Raw genomic sequence first — 21960 nt, 5'->3', positions numbered from 1 at the left:
AACTCAAACCCCCTGTTAATAAACACTAACGTACTATAAGTCTTCTTCACGGTTCTATCCACTTGAATGGCAACCTTCAGACATCTGTGGATCTGAACCCCAAGATCTCTAACATGAATAAATAATCTGTTAACATTTTTTAATGATAATGTGGCACCCTTTAGGCTGACCCACTTTCTCATTGCAATTATTGAAGAGGACAAACTGCAATTCAAATATTCTGATTTACAATATTATTTTTGTAAGCCGGGGTGGGGGGGGGGGGCACGAGTATTAAAGGTCACATGATCAGGGTAGGCAGCAAGAGTTGAGTTACAGTTCACCCATGATCTAAGTGAACATGGGACAAGCTGGAGGGGCTGAATGGCCTGCTCCTGTTCTTGCATTCATATGTATTTTGTTAGACTTCCCCACATTACAGAAGATATATCAAATGCATGGAGTCCTATTGTTTGCAGGCATGAACCATGCGGTCTCATTAATAACTGTTTGTTATGTCAGAAACTTTGCAATGGCGGATCAGCATTAATATGGAACAATGAACAGTCACATTGTTAAGGTGAGGTTGAGTAGTAAAGCTTGGGTCAGTTGCATGTGGATCTCCTTTGCCCGCTGCAGCAACACCATTCTGTTTTCAAATTGTTTTACTCTCATTCAGCCTCCACATGTTCAATCCCTGCCCTGTTCACCACCCACCCAACACTGGATGCCTTTATGTCAACTGTACATTCTGGCTGTTGTAAAAGATATTCAAATCAGCTTGGGAATGTGACAGCTCCTCCTTTGACAGCATCTGTAGATGGTGGACTTAATAATCATTCAACCCTCACCTCAAAAAAAGTAGAGGGAGTGAGTGTGGGGGGAACATACTAATCTAAGCCAATGTCCATTTTAGTCATTCAGAAAATTTAACACATCACCAGTCATAGGCCCTGATTTTATTGGTACGGCTGCCCTGAAATCGGGGTGGATGAGGCTCGCAGAATGGCATTCTCTGTTGGTCTTAGACATGATCTTGTGAGCCTTGGGCATACTGATAAGATCAGGACCTAGGTGATTCATAAGAGAAATCTGATAACCATACTGGAAATACACAGCAAATCAGTCAGCATCTATGGTTTTCATTTGATTTGATTTATTATTGTCATATGGATTAGTGTACAGTGAGAAGTGTTGTTTCTTGTGCACTATACAGACAAAGCACACCGTTCATAGAGAAGGAAAGTAATGGGTGCAGAACATTGTGTTACAGTCATAGCGAGAGGTAGAGAAAGATCAACTTAATATGAGGTAGGTCCATTCAAAAGTCTGATGGCAGCAGGGAACTGTTCTTGAGTCGGTTGGTAAGTGACCTCAGACTTTGGTATCTTTTTCCCGATGGGAGAAGGTGGAAAAGAGTGGGAATTTTACCACCTTTTCTGCCATGGGAATCGGAGTGGGCGACAGGCAGACAATGGGAAGGTCCATTGACCTCAGGCAGGATTTTTATGGTTTCGGAACAAGAGAAGCCATAAAATCCTGCCCAGTATGGCTGTGGTGCGTGGGGCCTTTGATTATGCTGGCTGCTGATGTGAGGCTGCACGAAGTATAGACAGAGTCAATGGATGGGAGGCTAGTTTGCGTGATGGACTGGGCTTTCTTCATGACCCTTTGTAGTGTTTTTTACAGTCTTGGACACAGCAGGAGCTATACCAAACTTTGATACAACCAAAAAGGATGCTTTCTATGGTGCATCTGTAGACATTGGTAAAGTTGTAGCGGAAATACCAAATTTCCTTAACCTCCTGAGAAAATAAAGGCATTAGTGGATTTCTTAACTATGATGTCAATGTGGAGGGACCAGCTGAGGTTGTTGGTGATCTGGATGCTTAGACACTTAAAACTCTCAACCATTTCCACTTAATTCCTGTCGTGTCCTGCACTACACTTCCTGAAGCCAATGACTACCTCCTTTGTTCTGGTGACATTGAGGGACAGATTATTGTCATCGCATCAGTTTACCAGATTCTCTATCTCTTTTCTGTTCTCCATCTTGTCATTGTTTGAGATCTGACCCACTACTGTGGTGTCATCAACAAACTTGAAAATCAAGTTGGAGGAGAATTTGGCCAACAGTCATTGATGACAGGAGATAGAAACAGTGTTAATGTTTCAGGGGGGTGACTTTTCATTAGAACTGGGAAAAGTGAGAGATGTATTGGTTTTTCAACAAGGGGTGGGTGAGAGAAGGACAAAGGAAGATCTGTGACAGGGGGAAAGACAGAAGAGATTACATGGCAGAATGGTTACTCTTACAAGGCAAAAAGAATGGTGATGGGGAGAAACAAACAAAAGATGTGCCTGGAGCAGGTGTTCTATTGTCTGAAAGTGACGATAAGATAATTAAAATATACAAAGTCAGGGAAACAAAATATGGAGACAGAGTTTAGAGTCTGAAATTGTCAAACTCAATGTCGAGATTGAAAGGTTATAGTCAAAAGATGAGGTGCTGTTTCTCAAACATACGTTGAGCTTCATTGGTGCAGTGCAGCAGACTAAAGGTAGAGATGTCAGCGTGATGGTTGAAAAAAATCTGTGGAACAGGTAAGTGATTTCTAGACATGATAGGCAAGGCTTCCCAGAACATGTTTGGAAAATCAACTCTATAGTTTCTTCACCAAAACCAAAAATGCCAAAAATTGAAAATCTCTTAAGACATCCAGACTTGAAAGGTCAGCTCTGTTTTCGCTCCACAGATGCTATCAGACCTACTGAGATTTTCCAGCATTTTTGGATTTTGTTCCCAATTCCAGCATCTGCACTAATTTGCTTTTACCTATAACTTCTTGATTTAGTTCCCTAATTTTTAAAATTTGTTTCTTGTTTTTATTTTTTGTGTTCAACTGTTTCCTTTCATATTTTGGAAACTTCTAAAGATCAACTCAAATTGTTTCTACTCCAAATGAGAACAAAGTCCTATTCATCTTTCCTAATGAATAACATTTCTGAGCTTGAATATTATACAAATTGGCCTTTGCCATTTTATCACAAAGACCAAAGTATCCTTTTGATAGTCTAAATACCAGAGCAACAAACACTACTCCAGAGAAGGTCTAATCAATACTTGTTACTGGCTTGCAAATTTGATTTGTATCAATCATGACTGCTATTACAGTTTGATTGTTCCAAAGGTGTTTCTTAAATAACCATGACATTCCTTTCCTGATTAATGCAGCCTGACTTTTGTATCTAACACAAACTTCCTATTCTGGTCTCACACTAATTATTCTTACATTGGGGGGCAGCATGTTGGCACAATGGTTAGCACTGCTGTCTCACAGTGCCAGGGACCTGGATAGATTCCCAGCTTGGGTCACTGTCTGCACACAGTCTGCACGTTCACCCATTTCCTGCAAGTGCTCCAGAATCATAGAATCTTACAGTGCAGAAGGAGGCCATCTGCACCGATTACAATCCCACCCAGGCCCTATTCCCATAACCCATGTACTTATCCTAGCTAGTCCTCCTGACACTAAGGGGCAATTTAGCATGGCCAATCCACATAACCTGTACATCTTTGGACAGTAGGAGGAAATTGGAGTACCCGGAGGAAACCCACACAGACACAGGGACAATGTACAGACTCTGCACAGACAGTAACTCAAGCCGGGAATTGAATCTGGGTCCTTGGCGCTGTAAGGCAGCAGTGCAAACCACTGTGCCACCCCATGGTCTGAAAGACGGGCTAGTTAAATGCACTGGCCATCCTAAATTCCATCTCAGTGTACCCAAACAGGTGCCAGAGTATGGCAACTATGGGATTTTCACAGTAATTTCATTGCAGTGTTAATGTAAGCCTACTTGTGATGTTAATAAATAATTTAACTTTAATCTGCATTTTTTATCAAGTGGCTCATTTTCCACCAAGGTTGTAACTTCCATTGAGCTTGCTTACATTATTTCTCAATCTTTGCCATTGTTCTAAATTTAGTATATTTTGCAACCCTTGAATTATTATACTTCATGCCATACATATTAATATCAGAGGTCTGAGGTATCATTCCTATAACCCCATTCCTACTGGAAAGTTCTCTTTCTTGGCAATAATCCAATTATTTCAATTTCCCACCCAATGTTTTTGTATGTTTGGTCATTTTTAACTTGATATCATTTTATGCACTGACAACACGGCAAGGATATCTACAACATGAAGTAATATCTGTATAACAATGCAACATTTTAATTCAGCACAGTTTCCTCATCACGCGCCCATGCATGCAGTCTGTTCTCAAGCTGCTCTTTTCAGATTCTTCTTTTATTTACAATCCCATCTGTAATTTTTTTTTCTATAATTCACAGAGGATGCTGTTTGGCAATGAGACAATGGAATTAGATTTGTGACTTTGCAATACTTTGGGACCACTTTTCAATTATTGCTTAAAGATTTGACAATATTTAGCCCACTTCCACTGTAAGGATGTTTACTGTGCCTCATTATTTGCTTCAGAAATATATAACTTTTGTAATAAACAACTGCCATTTACGGTATAAATTCATAGAGTCCTACATTTCAGAAGGAGGCCTTTTGGCCCATTGGGTCTGCACCAACCACAATCCCACCTATCCCCATAAGTCCATGCATTTATCCAAGCTAGTTCCCCCTGACACTAAGGGGCAATTTAGCATGGTCAATCTACCTAACCTGCACATCTTGATATACTACCAAGCTCTTTCTTGATCTTCATTGAAAACCTAATCCTTGAATAGGCAATTCTCCTCTCTATTCCTCCCCAACACAAGTGGAAATAAACTATTTTAGGTTTTTTTACCCCTTGTTCTCAGGTTCAGAAATTTATCGTTTAAATGGCCTAATACCTTTGTAACACTTTGCCTGCTATATAAACAACCATCTGAAAGGTGTTCTTTATTTTTAACATAGTTTTATTTGTTTTTCTTTCAAATTCTCTAAATCTTTCTAAATTCAAAAGCCCGAAGATGTGCAGGTTAGGTGGATTGGCCATGCTAAAAATTGCTTCTTTGTGTTCCAAGATGTTTAGGTTAGGAGGATTAGTAGGGGTTATGGGGATAGGGCGGAGGGGGTGGGTCTGCGTAAGATGCATTGTCAGAGACAGAAAATGCTGGAAATTTCAGCAGGTCTGATAGCATCTGTGGGGAAAGAATAGAGCCAATGTTTTGAGTCTTAATGACCCTTCGTCAGAAGGTCACCTGGAATCAAAATATTGGCTTCATTCTCTTCGTCAGAGGGTCATCTAGACTTGAAACATTGGTTCTATCCTCTCCCTACAGATGCTGTCAGACCTGCTAAGATTTTCCAGAATTTTCTGTTTTCATTTCAGATTCTAGCATCCACAGTATTTTGCTTTTATCTTATGCACCGTCAGAGAGTCAGCGCAGGCTCAATGGTCTGAATAGCCTCTTTCTGCACTGTAGGGATTCTATTCTATGGATTACTCTATTTCAGATGGGTTCTGTTAGTCCCACATTTATATCGCTGCTTAGTTATGTCCCCTCTTCATTGTATTTTACAAAATTGACTTTTAGACTACAGCCCCCCTCACCACTATGGATTCTCCGTATATTTTTGACCCCATGTAAACATTGTAAAAACTTTTTTTTAAACATCTCTTCAAAAGTTTGTTCTTTCTAAACGTCAGTGTTGTGCCATTGGCCTTTCCATCCAGCCTAATGCACATTTCACATTTAACAGATCAACGGACATTAGATGTTCCTCAGGTTTCAGCTTGAATCCCCACCATTAAATCTAAAATAAATTCTGACTTGATTTGTTCTCCAACAACAACCTTCCACTGCCTCCAGGGACATGAAGTCTTTCTTAATCATTTAGCTGCTGTTACTCAAGTCAGTATTTGGGTAACTGAACTCTCCATTATCAATGTAAACCTTATTTCTTTTTAAACTAAAAAAAAATTTATTCACATATGAACCTCAAAACAATATTCTCATTTCTGTTGGACAATTATCCTTTTCCTGGTTCCATTCACAATTGCATTATGAAAATTAGGGTAGAAATTATATTAAATTTTTATTCAAAGTACAGGTTTCAGTTTTCAGTTTGTTACTGCTTGAAGGTTGGTATTCCAAAGCGATTGAAAGAAAAAGGCCATCTTTCTGTTAAACTACTATCAAGGCCATTGGAGTCCAAAGGACTTTATCCAAAAATGCTGAAAATTTTTCTGGATGCCCTGGAGGGAATCAAAGATGAGAAGTCCAATTTTTGTAATGTTTCAGGAAGTGTGCTGCAAGTGCAATACCATCTTGGTACAGCTGTTTGACCAATTCCAAATGGTGATTGACCATTAACTTCTCATTAATCTCAACTGTGAGGGGCTTTCCAGCTTTAAGGGCCTCCAGGCAACTTCCAGCACCAGCATGACTGATAACAAGTCAGCATTCTGTACGTCATCTGCTATTGAATCCTTAAACTTCATGGTAAAATCTGTTCCAATTAAAGGCTTTAGTTTGACAGACAGGGTTTTTCAACCTCACTCGGGAAAGATCGTAAAATCTCATCCAAGGTCAATGGAGATTTCTGTTCTGCGAGCTGGAATTGGGGTGGGTGAGGTGGTAACATTCTTTTAATTAAACTAAATTTAAAGGAATTTGGTGTATGAAGTGGATGTCCTTTTCTGGAAATCCCATCAAAGTGCACCCTGCAAACACAGTGTGCAGCAGATTCCAAACCACTTGCTGTTTTAAATTACACAGCCAGGTCATTTTACAATGGCTCAAAAACATATTGCATCAACTCATCCCGTCTAACCTTCCATTGCATTGTAATAGACCTAGATCAGAAGGGTTGTATCATCTGCCTGGATAGTATCTCAAGCCATGAACTCAGCTCCAGGTCTCGCTTCATGTTGGGCTTTACCAATATTGTTCCTTCATCTCTGACTGTTATAGTTCAGACCACAAAACACACAACGTTTATGTGGGTTTATCAGGCCCAATTCTGTTTCTATTCCTGTGTAAAGAGTTCCCTATTTTTTAAGCAGTGTTCCTTCGTAATATTCACATTTGAAATCTGAATGTTAACTATTGTATTGAGGTCTCTTTCTTATTTGACCAATGTACATACATAATGACTTCTCTGTCTGGGTAGACTTTTGACAGAGATTTATGGCCAACAGAATGGTCAAATTGGTCCAAATCTGGAAAGGTAAAGGCTCTAAATTCTCACATTTTGAAATGAATATATGCACTGTTGAATCAAATTCCCATGGAATCCGGCTCCACACCCTTCCCGTATTTCAGATTGAACTTGATTAGATGCCTGCTGTGTGTTCTCTTGTCGTTAGATCATGAATTCAATCTAATAGAAAAGCCAATCATCACCTACTCGGAATATTTTGGGACAACGTTGAAGACAATATAGCCAGTCAATCAGAGACAATTACACAGATCAGGCTGATTATTGTCCTGAGTTTGACATTAGGAGGTTGATGGAAGAGCTAGGGATAAGAAAACTAATCATTGTCTAAGCAAGTGGAACATAATATATCAACCTACAGATGAAATGAGATTACACCAGTAGACTTACTTCTTCTTTATGAATGTGCACTACCATTTTACTTAAGGAATCGATAATTTAAACAAGTTCAAATTGTTTTAATTTTCTGAATTAATCTGATGAGCCCAAACTCAGATCCTTCAAAACAGGCCCAAAGCCCAATATTTATTCCACTTTTGAGTTCTGACTGTCCATTGGCAGGAACTATGTTTCAACAGAATGTTTTTACACAACCTTACACCGCTGTTATGATATCGATGAGGTGCAGGGGACGGGTGAAATGTAGTTTAGCAGCTTGGGTGCTGATCCTCCAGGGCCTCCACTCCCTGTTCACTCGGATAACATTCACAGCACTGAAAAGCAGGCGACAATGGGATGCAATTTACTCATGGGGACGGTTACATCTACTTGTGCGAATAACCTTGTCGTGAATAAAGGAGTGTCACGCTCGTCGGAGCACAGAATTCCCTCTCTGGGTGGGTTCTGTCTGTCCGGGGAGATGATCTAGGATTTTCTAAAAATAGTGCGATGTCAAACAAAAGTCGTTCATGGAGCAGATTTCTCAACTGGCGCGGCAGGGAAAGTGTGTGAGCTTTTGGAAAATGGTTGTTGGAAGTGTGTGAGGTTTTGGAGGAGCGTTGTTACAGGCGGGCACGGTAGCACAGTGGTTAGCACTGCTGCTTCACGGTTCCAGGGACCTGGGTTCGCTTCCTGGCTTGGGTCACTGTCTGAGTGGAGTTTGTACATTCTCCTCGTGTCTGCGTGGGTTTCCTTCCACAGTTCAATGATGTGGGTTAGGTTGATTGGCTAAGCTAAAATTGTCCTGATGTGTGGATTAGTGGGTAAATATTTAGGGGTAGGGCTTGGGTGGGATTGTAGTCGGTGCAGATTCGATGGGCCGAATGGCCTCTTTCTGTACTGTAAAATTTCTATGATCCTATCATTATTAATGATACGGGCAGGATAAGAAATTTCGCCCAAAGCTTCGCTCCTGCACTGTGGCAGCATGAACCAACTCCGTATTTCGAAATGGATTCGTGCTTTCCCTAGTTGGAGAGAGAGAGACAGAGCAAAGTTTGGCTGGTACAATGAATGGGCAGAGAGTGTGTTTGCAAAAGATGTGATAATTGTTAAAATTGGAGAATGAAAATGCGGGAACAAAGTGCAGCTTTATACAATGAACGTTGTTTAATGTTTATAGAGAAGTTTACAAGGCTTGCTTAATGTATATTCACAGAATTCGAGCTTTATAGTAAATTTCCAACAGGAATTCACCTGACCAGGGACAGACAGGGGGGAGATGGAATAGCTGCAGCGTTACATTGCCACCGGCTCAACTGTGAGTCAACGCACAGAGTGGAGAAAAAGCCACGAATACTTATAAATCCACACTCCCCCCCCCCCCCCCAACCCGCATGCACCGCGCCAGTAAATAGCTTGGACTGATACAAGTTCAAGATTTAACCCTTTCACAGATCATGACTCCAGTGAAGAGTTGTCCAGAATCCGCCACTTCCCTCATTCGGACTGTTGTGAATCTGTATTTTCACTGCGCCGAACTTTACCCTGCAAATAATGGTTTTAAAACACTTCAACCGACACCGAACAAAACAATTCACTGTACCTGAATCACATTGCAGTCTTGTGAGCGAGATTAACAAGGCGCGATATAACCAACTCTCCCCTCGTCACCTGCAATCTTTCAATTGCTGTAACCTACATCCTGTGGTATTATTACAGACACACACTGTGACTAGCTCCAACATCAACCGATTGTTGATGCACCAAGTTGTTCAGTCGCTGCTTGAATCTTGCCCCAGATTAGCTCAAGAATATAAACTGTTTCGATTCGTTTAACATTTAACACCTTTCTACTGCGGGGTTGGGGGGGGGGAAACAACAGTTTATAGAGAGAATGCCCAGTGAATGTTGTTGTCGAACCAATTCGACCCAAAGTTTGTATTAGACAGGCGATGGCTCCGCAGCTCATGGCATAAAATCACTGAAAGGTCCCAGAGACTGAAAATCCATTTCTCGAACATCCATCGGTCTGGAGCAACTGCCTCCTGGAGAGGGTGGGCTTCCTTCAAAAGAGGATGGGCTGGAAAGGATAGGCAGGAGGGGGTGGGCTGGGGAGGGTGGGCTTCCTTCTAAAGAGGGTGGGCATGAGAGGGTAGACAGGAGTGGGCTCCTTACAGGAGAGGGTAGGCATGAGAGGGTGGGCTCCCTACGGGAAAGAGTGGGCAGGAGAGGGTGGGCTTCATTCCGGAGAAGGTGGGCTTGGGGAGGGTGGGCTTCCTGTAGGAGGGGGTGGGCTTCATTCCAGAGAGGGTGGGCAGGAATGTGTGGGCAGGAGTGGTTGGGCTTCCTGCAGGAGAGGATAGGTTGCCTCCAGGAGAAGGTGGCATTATCTGAACACACTCTCTAGCTCCGCAGCAGAGGCAGTGAGCTGGGACTCGGTCAGACCTTGCATCTGATGCTCCTCCAGCCTCCTCTCCCCCAGGGCCTTCTTCCTCAGCACCGACCTGGGGCACAGCAACATCTGGCAGCTTCTCCAGCAAGTGTCTGACAGGCAGATGTAGAGAATGGGGTTGGCGCAGCTGTTGAAGTAGGAGAGGACCACCATGAACTCGAAGAATCTCCTGACAGTGAAGCTCTCTGGAATGGGTTGGAAGAGGGCACAGATGTTGATGGTGTAGAAAGGCAGCCAGCAGGTAGCGAAAGCCAGCACGATGGCCACCACCATGGTGGTGACTTTCCTCTCGGAGCTGTGGGACTGGCTGCTGTGGGGGGAGAGGAGGGCACTCTTTATCCTCAGCAGCAGCACAATGTGGCACAGGGAGATGATGGCAAAAGGCAGGGCGAAGCCCAGCACAAAAGTGTAGATGATGAAGGCGGTGGACCAGAGAAAGACAGGCTCTGGCCAGATTAAAGTACAGACATCTGAAGCACCATCCACGCCTGAGTAAATGGCCATGGGGATGACAGGGATGAAGGAGATCACCCAGAGGATGGCACTCACTCTCTTTGCCAGCCTGGGGCTGCGCCACCTGGAAGATCTGACTGGGTGCACCACAGCCAGGTACCTGTCGATGCTCATCACGGTGATACAGAAGACACTGGTGAACTGGTTGATGCCATCCAAGATCATAACCAACCTGCACATGAATCCTCCAAAGGGCCAGCGGCGGAGGGCGATCTGCATGGCGAGGAAAGGAAGTCCCAGCATGAAGAGGCCATCCGCCAGGGCCAGGTTGAGGATGTAAATGTTGGCCACGCTCCTGGCCCTGGCCTGGTGCACGATGCTGAAGATGACCAAGGAATTGCCGCCCAGCCCCAGCACACACACCAGGCAGTACAGGCTGGGGATCAGGACGTCGTATATACTGGAGGCCGCCCCATCCTCAAAGTCCTGGGTGTCGTTGGTCGCCCACAGCCCCCCGGATCTGTTGGCTGCAGCCCCCAAATTAAACCCAGCATCCACTGGGGAGGCAGACACGTTCCCTTCAGCTGGAAGGTGGCTCATCCTTATTGCTGCTGCTGCTGCTGCCGGGGGTTAAATTCCCAGGCGGGGATTTAAGGCATCCGAGCCCTCTGGAGGTGTTCTCCCACCCGACCCCGAAAGCTGGAGCTTTCAGCAGCTGAATGGGCCACTCGCACTCCTCGCCATCCTTATCAGCTGCTGCTCGCTGGGCCGTTTCTGTAAGTCACTTCCAGCCGCTTCCACATCCCCATCTGCTCAGTGCCCCAGATCGGTGAACTCTGCTTTCCATAATCACTCTCTCCCTTCAAAACACTTTCCAACTTTCCTGGTATTAAATTACTATGTCAGTGGCCATCATAAAAAAAAGCACAGCGCCCACTACAGCAGCTAATTACAAATTCCATCACTCAATCTCCAGAGAACTTTTTGGAGCATTCGCCACGGCTTGTTTCACTGAATCCCTTCTTGCTAGTGTTACAGAACAACTTGTTTGCCATAAACTTCCAGCCTGTGTTTGAACACTGCAGATTTAGCTGTCAACCCTTCAGCTTGCTCAGTAAATCCCAACCTTTTCAAATATCCAGATCACTGGGCTATTTATTATCTAATATCAGTCAAATAAAAAAAAGTTGGGCTGAAGTGCGGATCTGGGGGAAGGTTGCAGGGATAAGAATGATGTTAGCTTGGCGGAGAAGACAGCATTTGCCCTGAGACTGATACAGGCGATTTCCAATAAGCATTGGAAAACATCTTGCCATTTCTTCTCGAATTTGAATTAGATAAAAAAAGGGGGACGATTTCCTCCCCGATTTTTAGTAAACGTTTTTATTAAAAAAACAGCTTTCAAATAAAATTCGCAAGCAAGAACACAGCCTGATTGAAGCTATTCCAGCTATGTCCTTAAACAGACAACTCCGGCTGCCTAACCCCCCACCTCCACTCTCTACCCCCAGCCCCCTGACTGCTTTTTCGCTGGTGATTCTGTCAAAAGATATCCCTGGAATTTGTGAAAGTGTTCGCCTTCCCTCATCAATCACACTTCACGCCTAATTTAACACTTTACCCTTTGGCAAAAGTTCATCATTTGAAAATAAATATGACATCTGTAGATGGATGGGGGTGAGTGCCCCCCCCACCCCTCCCCACGCTCCCTGCAGCCCCCCGGGTGAATTCTCAGAAAGTTATATGAAGCACTGTCATTCAACCTGGGTCTAATCTGCTTTGCAAATCCCTTCGAGGCTCCCACTAACTGGGGTCACAGTCTGAAATTGGGCCTGCTTTTTTTTCCCTAGGCCACAAAATTCTTTTTTGTATAAATCACATTAGACTGTCACTGGATCCCAAATCTTAACAAAGGTTCAAACACACTCCCTTCCGCCTTTCTTTGCGGAGGGGAGTATATTTGAATCAAGTTTTGCAACAGTTTTAGGGCCTCGTTCTTGAAGTTCGATTACATCGAGGATAGAGAGTTAAGAGTAAGGAATTCAATGTAGTTACTGTCAGAAGTGGTCATTAGAAAATTACTCACTGTTACTTCTGCTGTCAGAGGCTCCTCTGTTGAAAGTTTTGACCACCACCCCCTTCCCCCAGCAACAACAGTCAATATATTAAATACACAACCTGCCTCAGGTCAAGCTATCCTCTCTCCTCACCTTCTTGCCGGCTTGAGTTTGAACTTGTTTGCGGATCTGGTTCCCTCATGTTGCACTTTCCGCTGTAAAACACTCTTGTGCAGAGAACCACTGGCCCACATGTGGGACACACAAAGTGAAACGCTCTCACTCTTAAAACCGTTTTCCATCTCGATTCACTTTCTTGTTAAAGGAACTACCCTTTCAAAAGGTGGCGGGTTGACTTCCAGGCTGGAAAAGATTAGTCTTTTTTTTTAAACCATGTTCTGGAGAAGGGTCGCAATGGGATTTTTAAGAAAAACAATAGGTTTCATCCACAGCCTTTTTCGGATTGCATATGTTATATCCATGGACTTGACAGATCCTCAGGAGCCTAAACCTAAACAAAGGTAATGTCCACTTTATATTTTTTGAAAGCATAACTTGCAGTCCCCCAGAGAGGGGTTGATTACGAATTATGGTTATTCCCAAACCGGCTAACGGATACTCATTACAATGTTCAGTCTTTAGATTCTCATTGACAGCAGCAAGAATAGCAGGAGAGAGATTAAAAACAGCGACAGTCCACTCCGCTTTCCGTGTTACATTTCTAGACAAGACGGGATCGCCTCGGCTCCACCAGAAAGGCAGCATTCCCAATTGTAATCGCCACGAACCAAAGTCCTTGCATCTCTCTCTGTCTTTAATGGTGATTGGATTTAGACTGGAATTTGTCTTTTTAAAAAAACCTCACGTTTCCCCAGTGTCATTCAATAATAAACTCAGAAATCGCATTAGCAGTGAATTTGGTCCGGGCACACACAAGGACCTTAATAAATCTTAGAGGCTGCAAATAACCATTGTCGAATCTGAGATTTAAATAATGTTTTTAAGCACCGTTTTAATTTCTCTACACTCCCAATAATGATTGCAATTTGCGATCTGATCCAGATCTCCTTTCGATCTTCCGTGTTTTCCTGCAGCAGATTTCTCATTCCCTTCTAAACACTATTCCAGCAATATCAGCGATTTTATTAACGCCCAACTCTCATTACTCCCCTACCCTTCCCCCACTGATCATCCTTTTAAGTTTTTTAAATTCCTCAACAGAATTAAACAATTCAAAGCAGGCCACGTTATATCATCACTTCATTGCATTTCGCGCAAGAACCCAATGGTGATCCACATACCTTCCTCCATATTATAGACCATATATTGTTTTCATCTGCAGATTCTCCAAGATTCAAAGTTAGGTGGATTGGCCGTGCTAAATTTTCCCTCAGTGTACCTGAGCAGGAGCCCGAGTGTGGCGACTCGGGGGCTGTCACAGTAATTTCATTGCAGTGTTAATGCAAGCTTATTTGTAACTAATAAATAAACTTTTAAAATAATTTTCCATTCATACCTATCCTCCCTTCCGAGATATTTTCCCTTTTTAGTATCCACTTCCATTCCTTTTTAAACACCCCAATGGTTTCTGCTTCCATTCCCATTGCTGACCAGAGCATTTCCCGCTCTGATGATCTTCTAGTTAAGAAGAGTTATTTTGGTCACCATAATGGGCAGACTGGGGGAATTGGTTTGTGGAAGTGCTGGAGCTATCACTGGGCTAATAATCCAGATACCCCAGACTAATGCTCTGGGGACATGGATTCCAATCCCACTGGGATGGCTAGTGGAATTTTAATTCAGTTAGTCATTCAAAGGAATAAATCTGGAGTATAAAGTTGGTTTCAGTAATGGTGGCCATGACAGCTGTCAGCGGTTATTGTAAAAACTCATCTGGCTTAATACTGTACTTCAGTGAAGGAAATCTGTCCTCCTGGCCTGGCCTGGCCTGCATATTTTACAAGTTTATTTATTAGTCTCAAGTAGGCTTATGTTAACACAGCAATTAAGTTACTGTGAGAATCCCCTAGTCATCACACTCCAGTGCCTGTTCAGGTACACTGAGGGAGAATTTAGATTTTGCAGCAATGATTTGATTTGATTTGATTTAGTATTGTTAACATATGTGACGATAATAAGTCAAATCAAACAGGTGAAATCATGTGGGATCAGAGAGGAGCTGGCAAGATGCTACAGAAGTAGCTTGGTCATAGGTGACAGAGGGTAGCAGTGGAAGGATGCGTTTCTACATGGAGGGCTGTGACTAGTGGCGTTCCTCAGGAATCAGTGCTGGGGCCTTTGCTGTTTGTAATATATATACATGATCTGGAGGAAAGTGTAATTGGTTTGATTAGTAAGTTTGCAGACGACACAAAGGTTGGTGGATTTGAGGACCATCAGAGGATACAGCAGGATATAGAACAGTTGGAAACTTGGGCAGAGAGATGGTGGATGGAATTTAATCCAGATAAATGTAAGGTGATGTATTTTGCAAGGCCTAATACTGATAGGAAATATACAATGAATGACAGAGCCCTTTGTAGTATCGATAGGTAGAGGGATCTGGGTGTACAGGTACACAGATCACTGAAAGTTGCAACACAGGTGGAGAAGGTCATCAAGAAGGCATACGGCATGCTTGCCTCCATCAGCCAGGGCACTGAGTTTAAAAATTGGCAAATCATGTTGCACCTTAGTTAGGCTGCACTTGGAATATAGTGTTCAGTTCTGGTCGCCACACTACCAGAAGGATGTGGAGGCTTTGGAGAGGGTGCAGAAAAGATTTATCAAGATATTGCCTGGTACAGAGGGCGTTAGTTATGAGGAGAGGTTGGAGAAACTTCTTTTTTTCTCTCTGGAATGACAGAGGTTGAGGGGTGACCTGATAGAAGTCTACAAGATTATGACAGGCATGGACGGAGTGGATAGTCAAAAGCTTTTTCCTAGGGTGAAAGAGTCAATTACTCAGGGGCACAGGTTTAAGGTGCGAGGGGCAAGGTTTAAAGGAGATGTACGAGGCAGATTTTTTACACAGAGTGGTGGGTGCCTGGAACTCACTGCTGCGGGAGGTCGTGGAAGCAGATACAATAGTGAGTTTTAAGCGGCGCCTTGACAAATACATGAATAGGATGGGAATAGAGGGATATGGTCCCCAAAAGGATAGAGGGTTTTAGTTCAGCCAGGCAGCATGATTAATGCAGGCCTGGAGGGCTGAAGGGCCGGTTCCTGAGGTGTAATTTTCTTTGTTCTTTATTCTTTGTAATCATGGCTTAGAAGGGCGCTGATAGCTGCTGATAAAGAGATCAGAATGTGTTAATGGAAGAACAAAGGTAAGCAGTGTGTCAAAAGACAACCTGAGACCCTCATGTAGTGTGAGGAGGGAACGCATTGATAAGGGAAAAAATGATGGGAGGCGGGATAAAATAAGGGGACGGAAAAATGAATAATCGTAGGTGGATTTGAAACATCAGGAGTGGAACCTGAATTGGAATCCATGTGGAGAATATTGGAGATGGACACAATTGCTGAGGCAGGAAATATGGCTTTGGAAGTGAGCTTGTTTAACACCTTGTCAAACACTGGGAAGGAAATGGAAAACAATGAAGGTGGACAGGGCGAAAGAGACAAACGGAAATCCTGTTGGTGAGAAGAAAAGTACTCATTCAGGGTAGGTATTCCTGGAAGAGAAGCAGCAGTGAACTGTAGCTGTGTGTATGTCCATAAATGTACATTCTGATGAAAACGTTTTGTGAGCAGCCTCTCTCTTCCACTTCACATCATCCACATTTTATCTTCACATTTGAATTATTCTGCAGCTGCAGATTTTCTGTTTTACACTGATATCAGACCAAGTCTTTGATATTTTATGATTAGTTAATGATTGCATGTGAGTGATCCAAAGGAGCTGGAGTGATGGATGCCAAACAGAGGTGTTTCTACCACATAAACTTACATTTATTTAACACCTTTAATGTAGGGGAAAAAACCCTCAATATCCTTCAGAGGCACCAATATTCCCAATTATTCCTGGTTAGCACTTTTGCCTAACAGCACCAGGGACCCAGATTCAATTCTGCCTCAGGCAATTCTCTGTATAAGGTTTGCATGCATTCTCCCCGTGTCTGCATGGGTTTCCTCTGGGTGCTCCAGTTTCTTCCCATACTGCAAAGATGTACGGGTTAGGTTGATTAGCCACGTTAAATTGACCTTCAGTGTTGGAGGATTAACAGGGCAAATACAAGTTGTTATAGGTACAGGGCTTGGATAGGATTTTTGTTGGTGCAGGCTTGATGGGCCAAATGGCTTCTTTTCACACTGTAGGAATTCTATGATTCTATTATTCTATGATTATTATTTTCCAATATTGGCTAAAGACATGAGTTACTGTTGTGTCTGTATTAACTCTGTCCAATATATATCATGATGCATCATCTGTGCGCTTTGCACAGCAACTAACATAATCCACAGCATGGTTTTAACCAGTTGCAGTAATTTTGCCTTGCAGTAATAACACTTGAGTTAATGAAAAGGCACAAAATGAAGGAGGGATTATGAAACAGACCCTGACACTGTAACTTATCTGTTCCTTCTTAAGGGTAAATGGGCATGGACAATAAACGCTTGAGTGCTATTGATGTCTGCATCCCCTGAATGGATTTTGACTGACATTGGTGAGTACTTCCAGGACATTCTGCTTATATTTCAGATTTCCAGCAGCTGCAGTTTTTCTGCTTTATATCACACTAAATCTTTGATTCCGTGTACAGTTAGTTCATGATCCCATCTATGTGATCTGAAGGGGCTGGGGAGAAACAGGTCAAGGAAAAATGTCTCCTGCTACAACAACAATAACCTGCATTTCTTCAAAGCCTTTAAAGTAGGAAAATGCACCAAAGTGCTTTAGAGGTATAATCAGAAGCAAATGGCATTGAGCCAAACAAAGAGCTTTGAATGGGAATGGCAGGAAACTTGGTCATAATGTATTTCTTAAGCGTGATCTTAAAGGAGGAGATTTACAGACCAAGGCAAGGGATTCTGGATCATGGGGCCTGGTTAGCTTAAGGCATGGCTGTTGTCAGGAAACAGAGATGATTTTAAATAATCTATTTTTATATTTGTGTGTATTCGAACAATGCTTTAAGTGAGTTTTATTTTGTGTGTGTAAAATAGGGTTAAAACTTTACTTAGCTTCATGTTAAACAAAGGTGCCTGCACGTCTGTGGGTTTTGGTTTCATTTTGAATTATGCCTTCATTGTAGGCAAACAAGGTAGGCAAACAAACAAGGTTAAAGGAAAAACTACACTGTCGCTAAGCAACTAGAGGCTCACAGTGAAAAGCATAACCACTTGTGGTTCATTTGGAACTAGGCATCTGAGAAGACAGCAGTTCTCATAGAAACTGCTATCAGACAGGCAGGACAATGGAGTAAGGACCAAGCATCTGGGGGGATTTGATGAGAAATCCACAGAAGTTGTATGGGGTGGCATTTACCAATTGGTTTCAGAGAGTGATGTGTCTGGCCACAGTTGGCCTATTGTTTTACATGGACTACATGCTTCCTGAGAGCATTGTGGTATAAGATATATTGTGTAATTAGTGTTTTCTACGTACATTTGGTAGACATCGGTGGGTGAAGGAATATGTTATTATAGTTAACCTTTTCATGTTTAATAAATGTTTTATTCTTTTGTTAACATTAGTGTAGTCCTGTGACTCTGTCCACCAAGTCTCTCAACAAAAAGTAAGTGTTACGGTCTACTGAGCCAGGATTCCACCCTGGGATCTGACTGTCCAGTAGTGACATCAGCTGGGATGGTAACACTATCAATCATGGGCAAAGGAATGTGGGGTGCTGCTTAAATTGCAGGAGGAAAAGCAACAGATGGATGGGAAGCATTGGCAGATGATGTTGTGGAGATGGAAGTCGGTGCTTTTTGGACTGGAGAGCATAATGAGTGCAGAAGCTCTGCTTGGGTGGAATAGGATGGCAAAGATTTGGACAGACTTTTTCAGCTAAAGGCAATGGCTAGGCAAGAGGGCAGAGGAAATTATAACTTGCCAAGCCTGATATATCAGGCAAAAAAATCTGACAATGTAGAAGCAATGGAGGAGTTAAGAGGGCCACGGGAGTGCATGTTGTCAATGTTCCTGTAGAAACTGACCCCATAACTGCAGATTTCACCAAAGGACAACATTTATGGTGGCACGACAGCACAGTAGTTAGCACTGCTGCCTCACAGTTCCAGGGACCAGGGATCGATTCCTGACTTGGGTCACTGTCTGCATGGAGTTTGCACATTCTCCCCAAGTCTGCCTGGGTTTCCTCCCATAGTCCAAAGGTGCACAGTTTAGGTCCATTGGCCATGCTAAATTGCCTGTTATTGTCCTGGGATGCATAGGTTAGAGGGATTAGTTGCCAAGTTACTGGGGTAAGGCCTAGGTGGGATTGTTGTTGCTGCAGACTCAATGGGCCAAATGGCCTCCTTCTGCTCTGTTGGGATTCTATGATTCAATGATTATATGAGGAAGTGGACAGGGCCAAGGCTCAATCCATGGAGGGTTCTGCAGACAATAGTGTGGCAATGGAAGGAGATGGCATTTGTGGACAGGGTCTGCCTATTATTAGCTGGGAAAATATAAAAGCAAGTGAGAGAAAGTCCACTGAGGGGGGAAATGGTGAAGAGCCATCAGAGGAGGAGGATCTGCAGAGATGTTGAAGAGGACAAGGAGCAATTGTACATCAGGGTGACATGGTGGCACAGTGGTTAGCACTGCTACCTCACAGTGCCAGGTATTTAAATTTAATTCCAATCTTGGGTCACTGTCTGCGTGGGGTTTGCACGTTCTCCCTGTGTCTGCGTGGGTTTCCTTTGGGTGATCCGGTTTCTTCCCCTCTAAAGATGTGCAGGTTAGGTTGATTTGCCATGCTAAATTGCCCCTTGGTGTCCCAGATTTGTATGTTCGGGTGAATGGTGGGGTAAATATGTAGGGTTATGGGGAAGGGCCTGGGTGGAATGCTCTGTCAGAGATCCAGTGAAGGCTCAATGGGCCGAATGGCCTCCTTCTGCACTGAAGGGATTCAATCATCGTGGCCATAATCACACAGAATCTCATTTGTGAATCTGATCAGGGTTATTTCAATCCTGTGGCAAACCCACAAACCTGGCTGCAGCAATTTAAACATGGAGCTACCAGTAAAGCTGTGCACAGATATTGGAGGCAGCAATCCAACAAAGGCCCTGGAGGGGAAGAAAAGGGACTTGGAGATGAGTTGGCAGTTTACAAGGACAGATGGGCTGAGGGTAGTTTTTGAGGGAAAGGTGAAGAAAGGTGGGGAACGGGAGCTGAGAAAAAGGGAATACTTACAATGGAAATCACCAGGGTGGTCAGAAAGGGAAGTTGTTAAGTTGTCATCAGTTTAGTGGGAAATTGGTAATAACAGTAACGAGGTGGTGGTGACGAAAGTGAGCTGAGAGAGGGCATGGGAAGAAAGTGGAAAAGAAACAAGAGAGGTCAGCTTGAGGTCAGGCAGGGGAGCCAGAGTGGGGGCAGGGTGGCTTATTTTGAGGAAAGATGGAATCATGAGAGGAAACTGAGCAGATGGTCACAGTCATCATGATGCTGAACTTTACGAAGCACTCAACCCTATTATAGGACGTGAGGCAGCAGGGGCCAAGATAGAGGGAAATAACAAGACAGTTTGTGGCGGAGAAGATAAGCTTCAGGACAGCTCTGATGTACAATAGCCTTCTTGAGTAGCAGGCAGCTTTGGCAGAGAGAAATGCAACTCTGTAGCACTCCCTCTGTTCCAGCCTAATGCTAGAGATGGAAGCTTAGTCCACTGTGCACCAAAATTTAAAATGAAATAATGAGAAGGCATCAATAAACAGAACAGAATAGTTTATATTTTTGCTATGCGCTCACCAGCAATCTAGCCCTGCCCCCACTCCACAAGCTAACATCCATCAGAGACACTGCCTACTTCCACCTCAGTAACAATGCCCTCTTCTGACCCTACTTCAATCCATTTGTTGCTGAAATATTATCCATTCTAAATCTCTCTCAGTAAACCTTCAATTCTCGTCCTTTGCAAACTTCAGCTGACCTGAAACTCGGCAGCCTTTAACCTATTCTCTGCTAGTTCCTCCCTAGCTCTGTAAATGACTCCAACACTACAACATTCACAGTTCTCTACTTTTCAAACCCTCTGCGATCTCTTCCTTCTCCCAATTCTGGCATTTTATGACACCCCCCACTCTCCTTTCAGTTCACTCTTTCAAGCTAGTTCGACCCTAAGCTCGAAAATTCCTTTCCTAACCCTCACCGCCATCTTTTTTTTGCCTGGTGGTGATTACACTTCTGTGAATCATCTTGTGTTGGGTCTTCCTCTGAAAGCACTACATAAATGCACAGTACTGCTGGTGCTTATAAATTAGTGTTATCCAAAAGCAAGAACCTGTATTTGTAAAGTGCGTTTATCATTGTCAAATGTCCTGAGGCATTTCATGGGAGCGTTCCCCAACAAAAAAACTAGTAACAAACCAAAAAAAATGACATTGGGATGTATCACCAAATGTTTGACCAGATTGATTTTTAAACAGCATCTTAATGGAGGAAAGAGAGGGTGACATGAGTGGCAGAAGGTTAACACTGCTGCCTCACAACGCCAGGACTTGAATTCAATTCCAAGCTTGGGTGACTGTATGGAGTTTGCATGTTCTCCCCATGTCTGCATGGGTTTCCTCCGGGTGCTCCAGTTCCCTCCCACAGTTCAAAGATATTATGGTTAGGTTGATTGGACGTGCTAAATTGCCCATTACTGTCAGTGGGATTAGTGGGTTGCATATGTGGAGTTGTGGGGATTGGGCCTGGGCAGGATTGTTGTCAGCGCAGGCTCAATGGGCCAAATGGCTTCCTTCTGCACTGTAGGGATTCTATGAACTTAGCCACAACGTTGGAGCAAATCCAGCTGCGGAGCACATATGCATTCACAGATTTCTGGTTGATAGTTGGGGAAAAATGTCAAGGAGCTAGATGCAAAACGAGTCAACCATTTATTAAATCATACTTAGAACTTAATCCAGCTGAGGGCACTCAGAGTACCCAAGCCTGTAATTTAATAAACTATGCAAACAGCAGCAGAATAATTTACCTCGTGCTTTGTGATGCAAATTCCCTGTGATTCAATTAATGTTGGATTATATTCCAATAGGCTGTGGTATTTTAAAAAAAATTGCTGCATTTTATTTCAGTCATCCTAATGCTTATTGCTGATTTCCAAAATGCATGATGAGACTAATATGTCGCACTGTAAGATGATACCAGCGACAACACAAGCAGAAAGCTTTGGATCAATTTAATATTAATACAGTAGCAACATTTACAGTGCAGAGTTAATCAGCAAAACGAATCCAGTGAATATTACACGGAACTCAGTTATACCGAAGCA

The 21960-nt window shown here is 43.1% G+C and overlaps 1 protein-coding gene and 1 pseudogene across 1 annotated transcript; both read right to left on the bottom strand.

The window, feature by feature from the left end:
• Positions 1-6132: 6132 nt before the first annotated feature.
• LOC145356568 (UDP-N-acetylglucosamine transferase subunit ALG13 pseudogene) lies at positions 6133-6449 on the bottom strand (annotated as a pseudogene).
• A 3486-nt stretch (positions 6450-9935) lies between these two features.
• Positions 9936-11054, bottom strand: LOC145356567 (somatostatin receptor type 5). Its single transcript, XM_080209341.1, has one exon. It carries the CDS (start codon positions 11052-11054, stop codon positions 9936-9938), a length of 1119 nt encoding a protein of 372 aa, XP_080065467.1.
• Positions 11055-21960: the final 10906 nt, after the last annotated feature.

This window comes from Carcharhinus amblyrhynchos, chromosome 21, assembly GCF_965287045.1.
Source record: "Carcharhinus amblyrhynchos chromosome 21, sCarAmb.v2.hapA, whole genome shotgun sequence".
Lineage (NCBI taxonomy): Eukaryota > Metazoa > Chordata > Chondrichthyes > Carcharhiniformes > Carcharhinidae > Carcharhinus > Carcharhinus amblyrhynchos.
This window is presented reverse-complemented; position numbering and strand designations above follow the sequence as displayed.

What these genes read in the sequence shown, in the direction of transcription:
- LOC145356567 (XM_080209341.1), bottom strand. Translation starts at nt 11,054, where the DNA reads ATGAGCCACCTTCCAGCTGAAGGGAACGTGTCTGCCTCCCCAGTGGAT.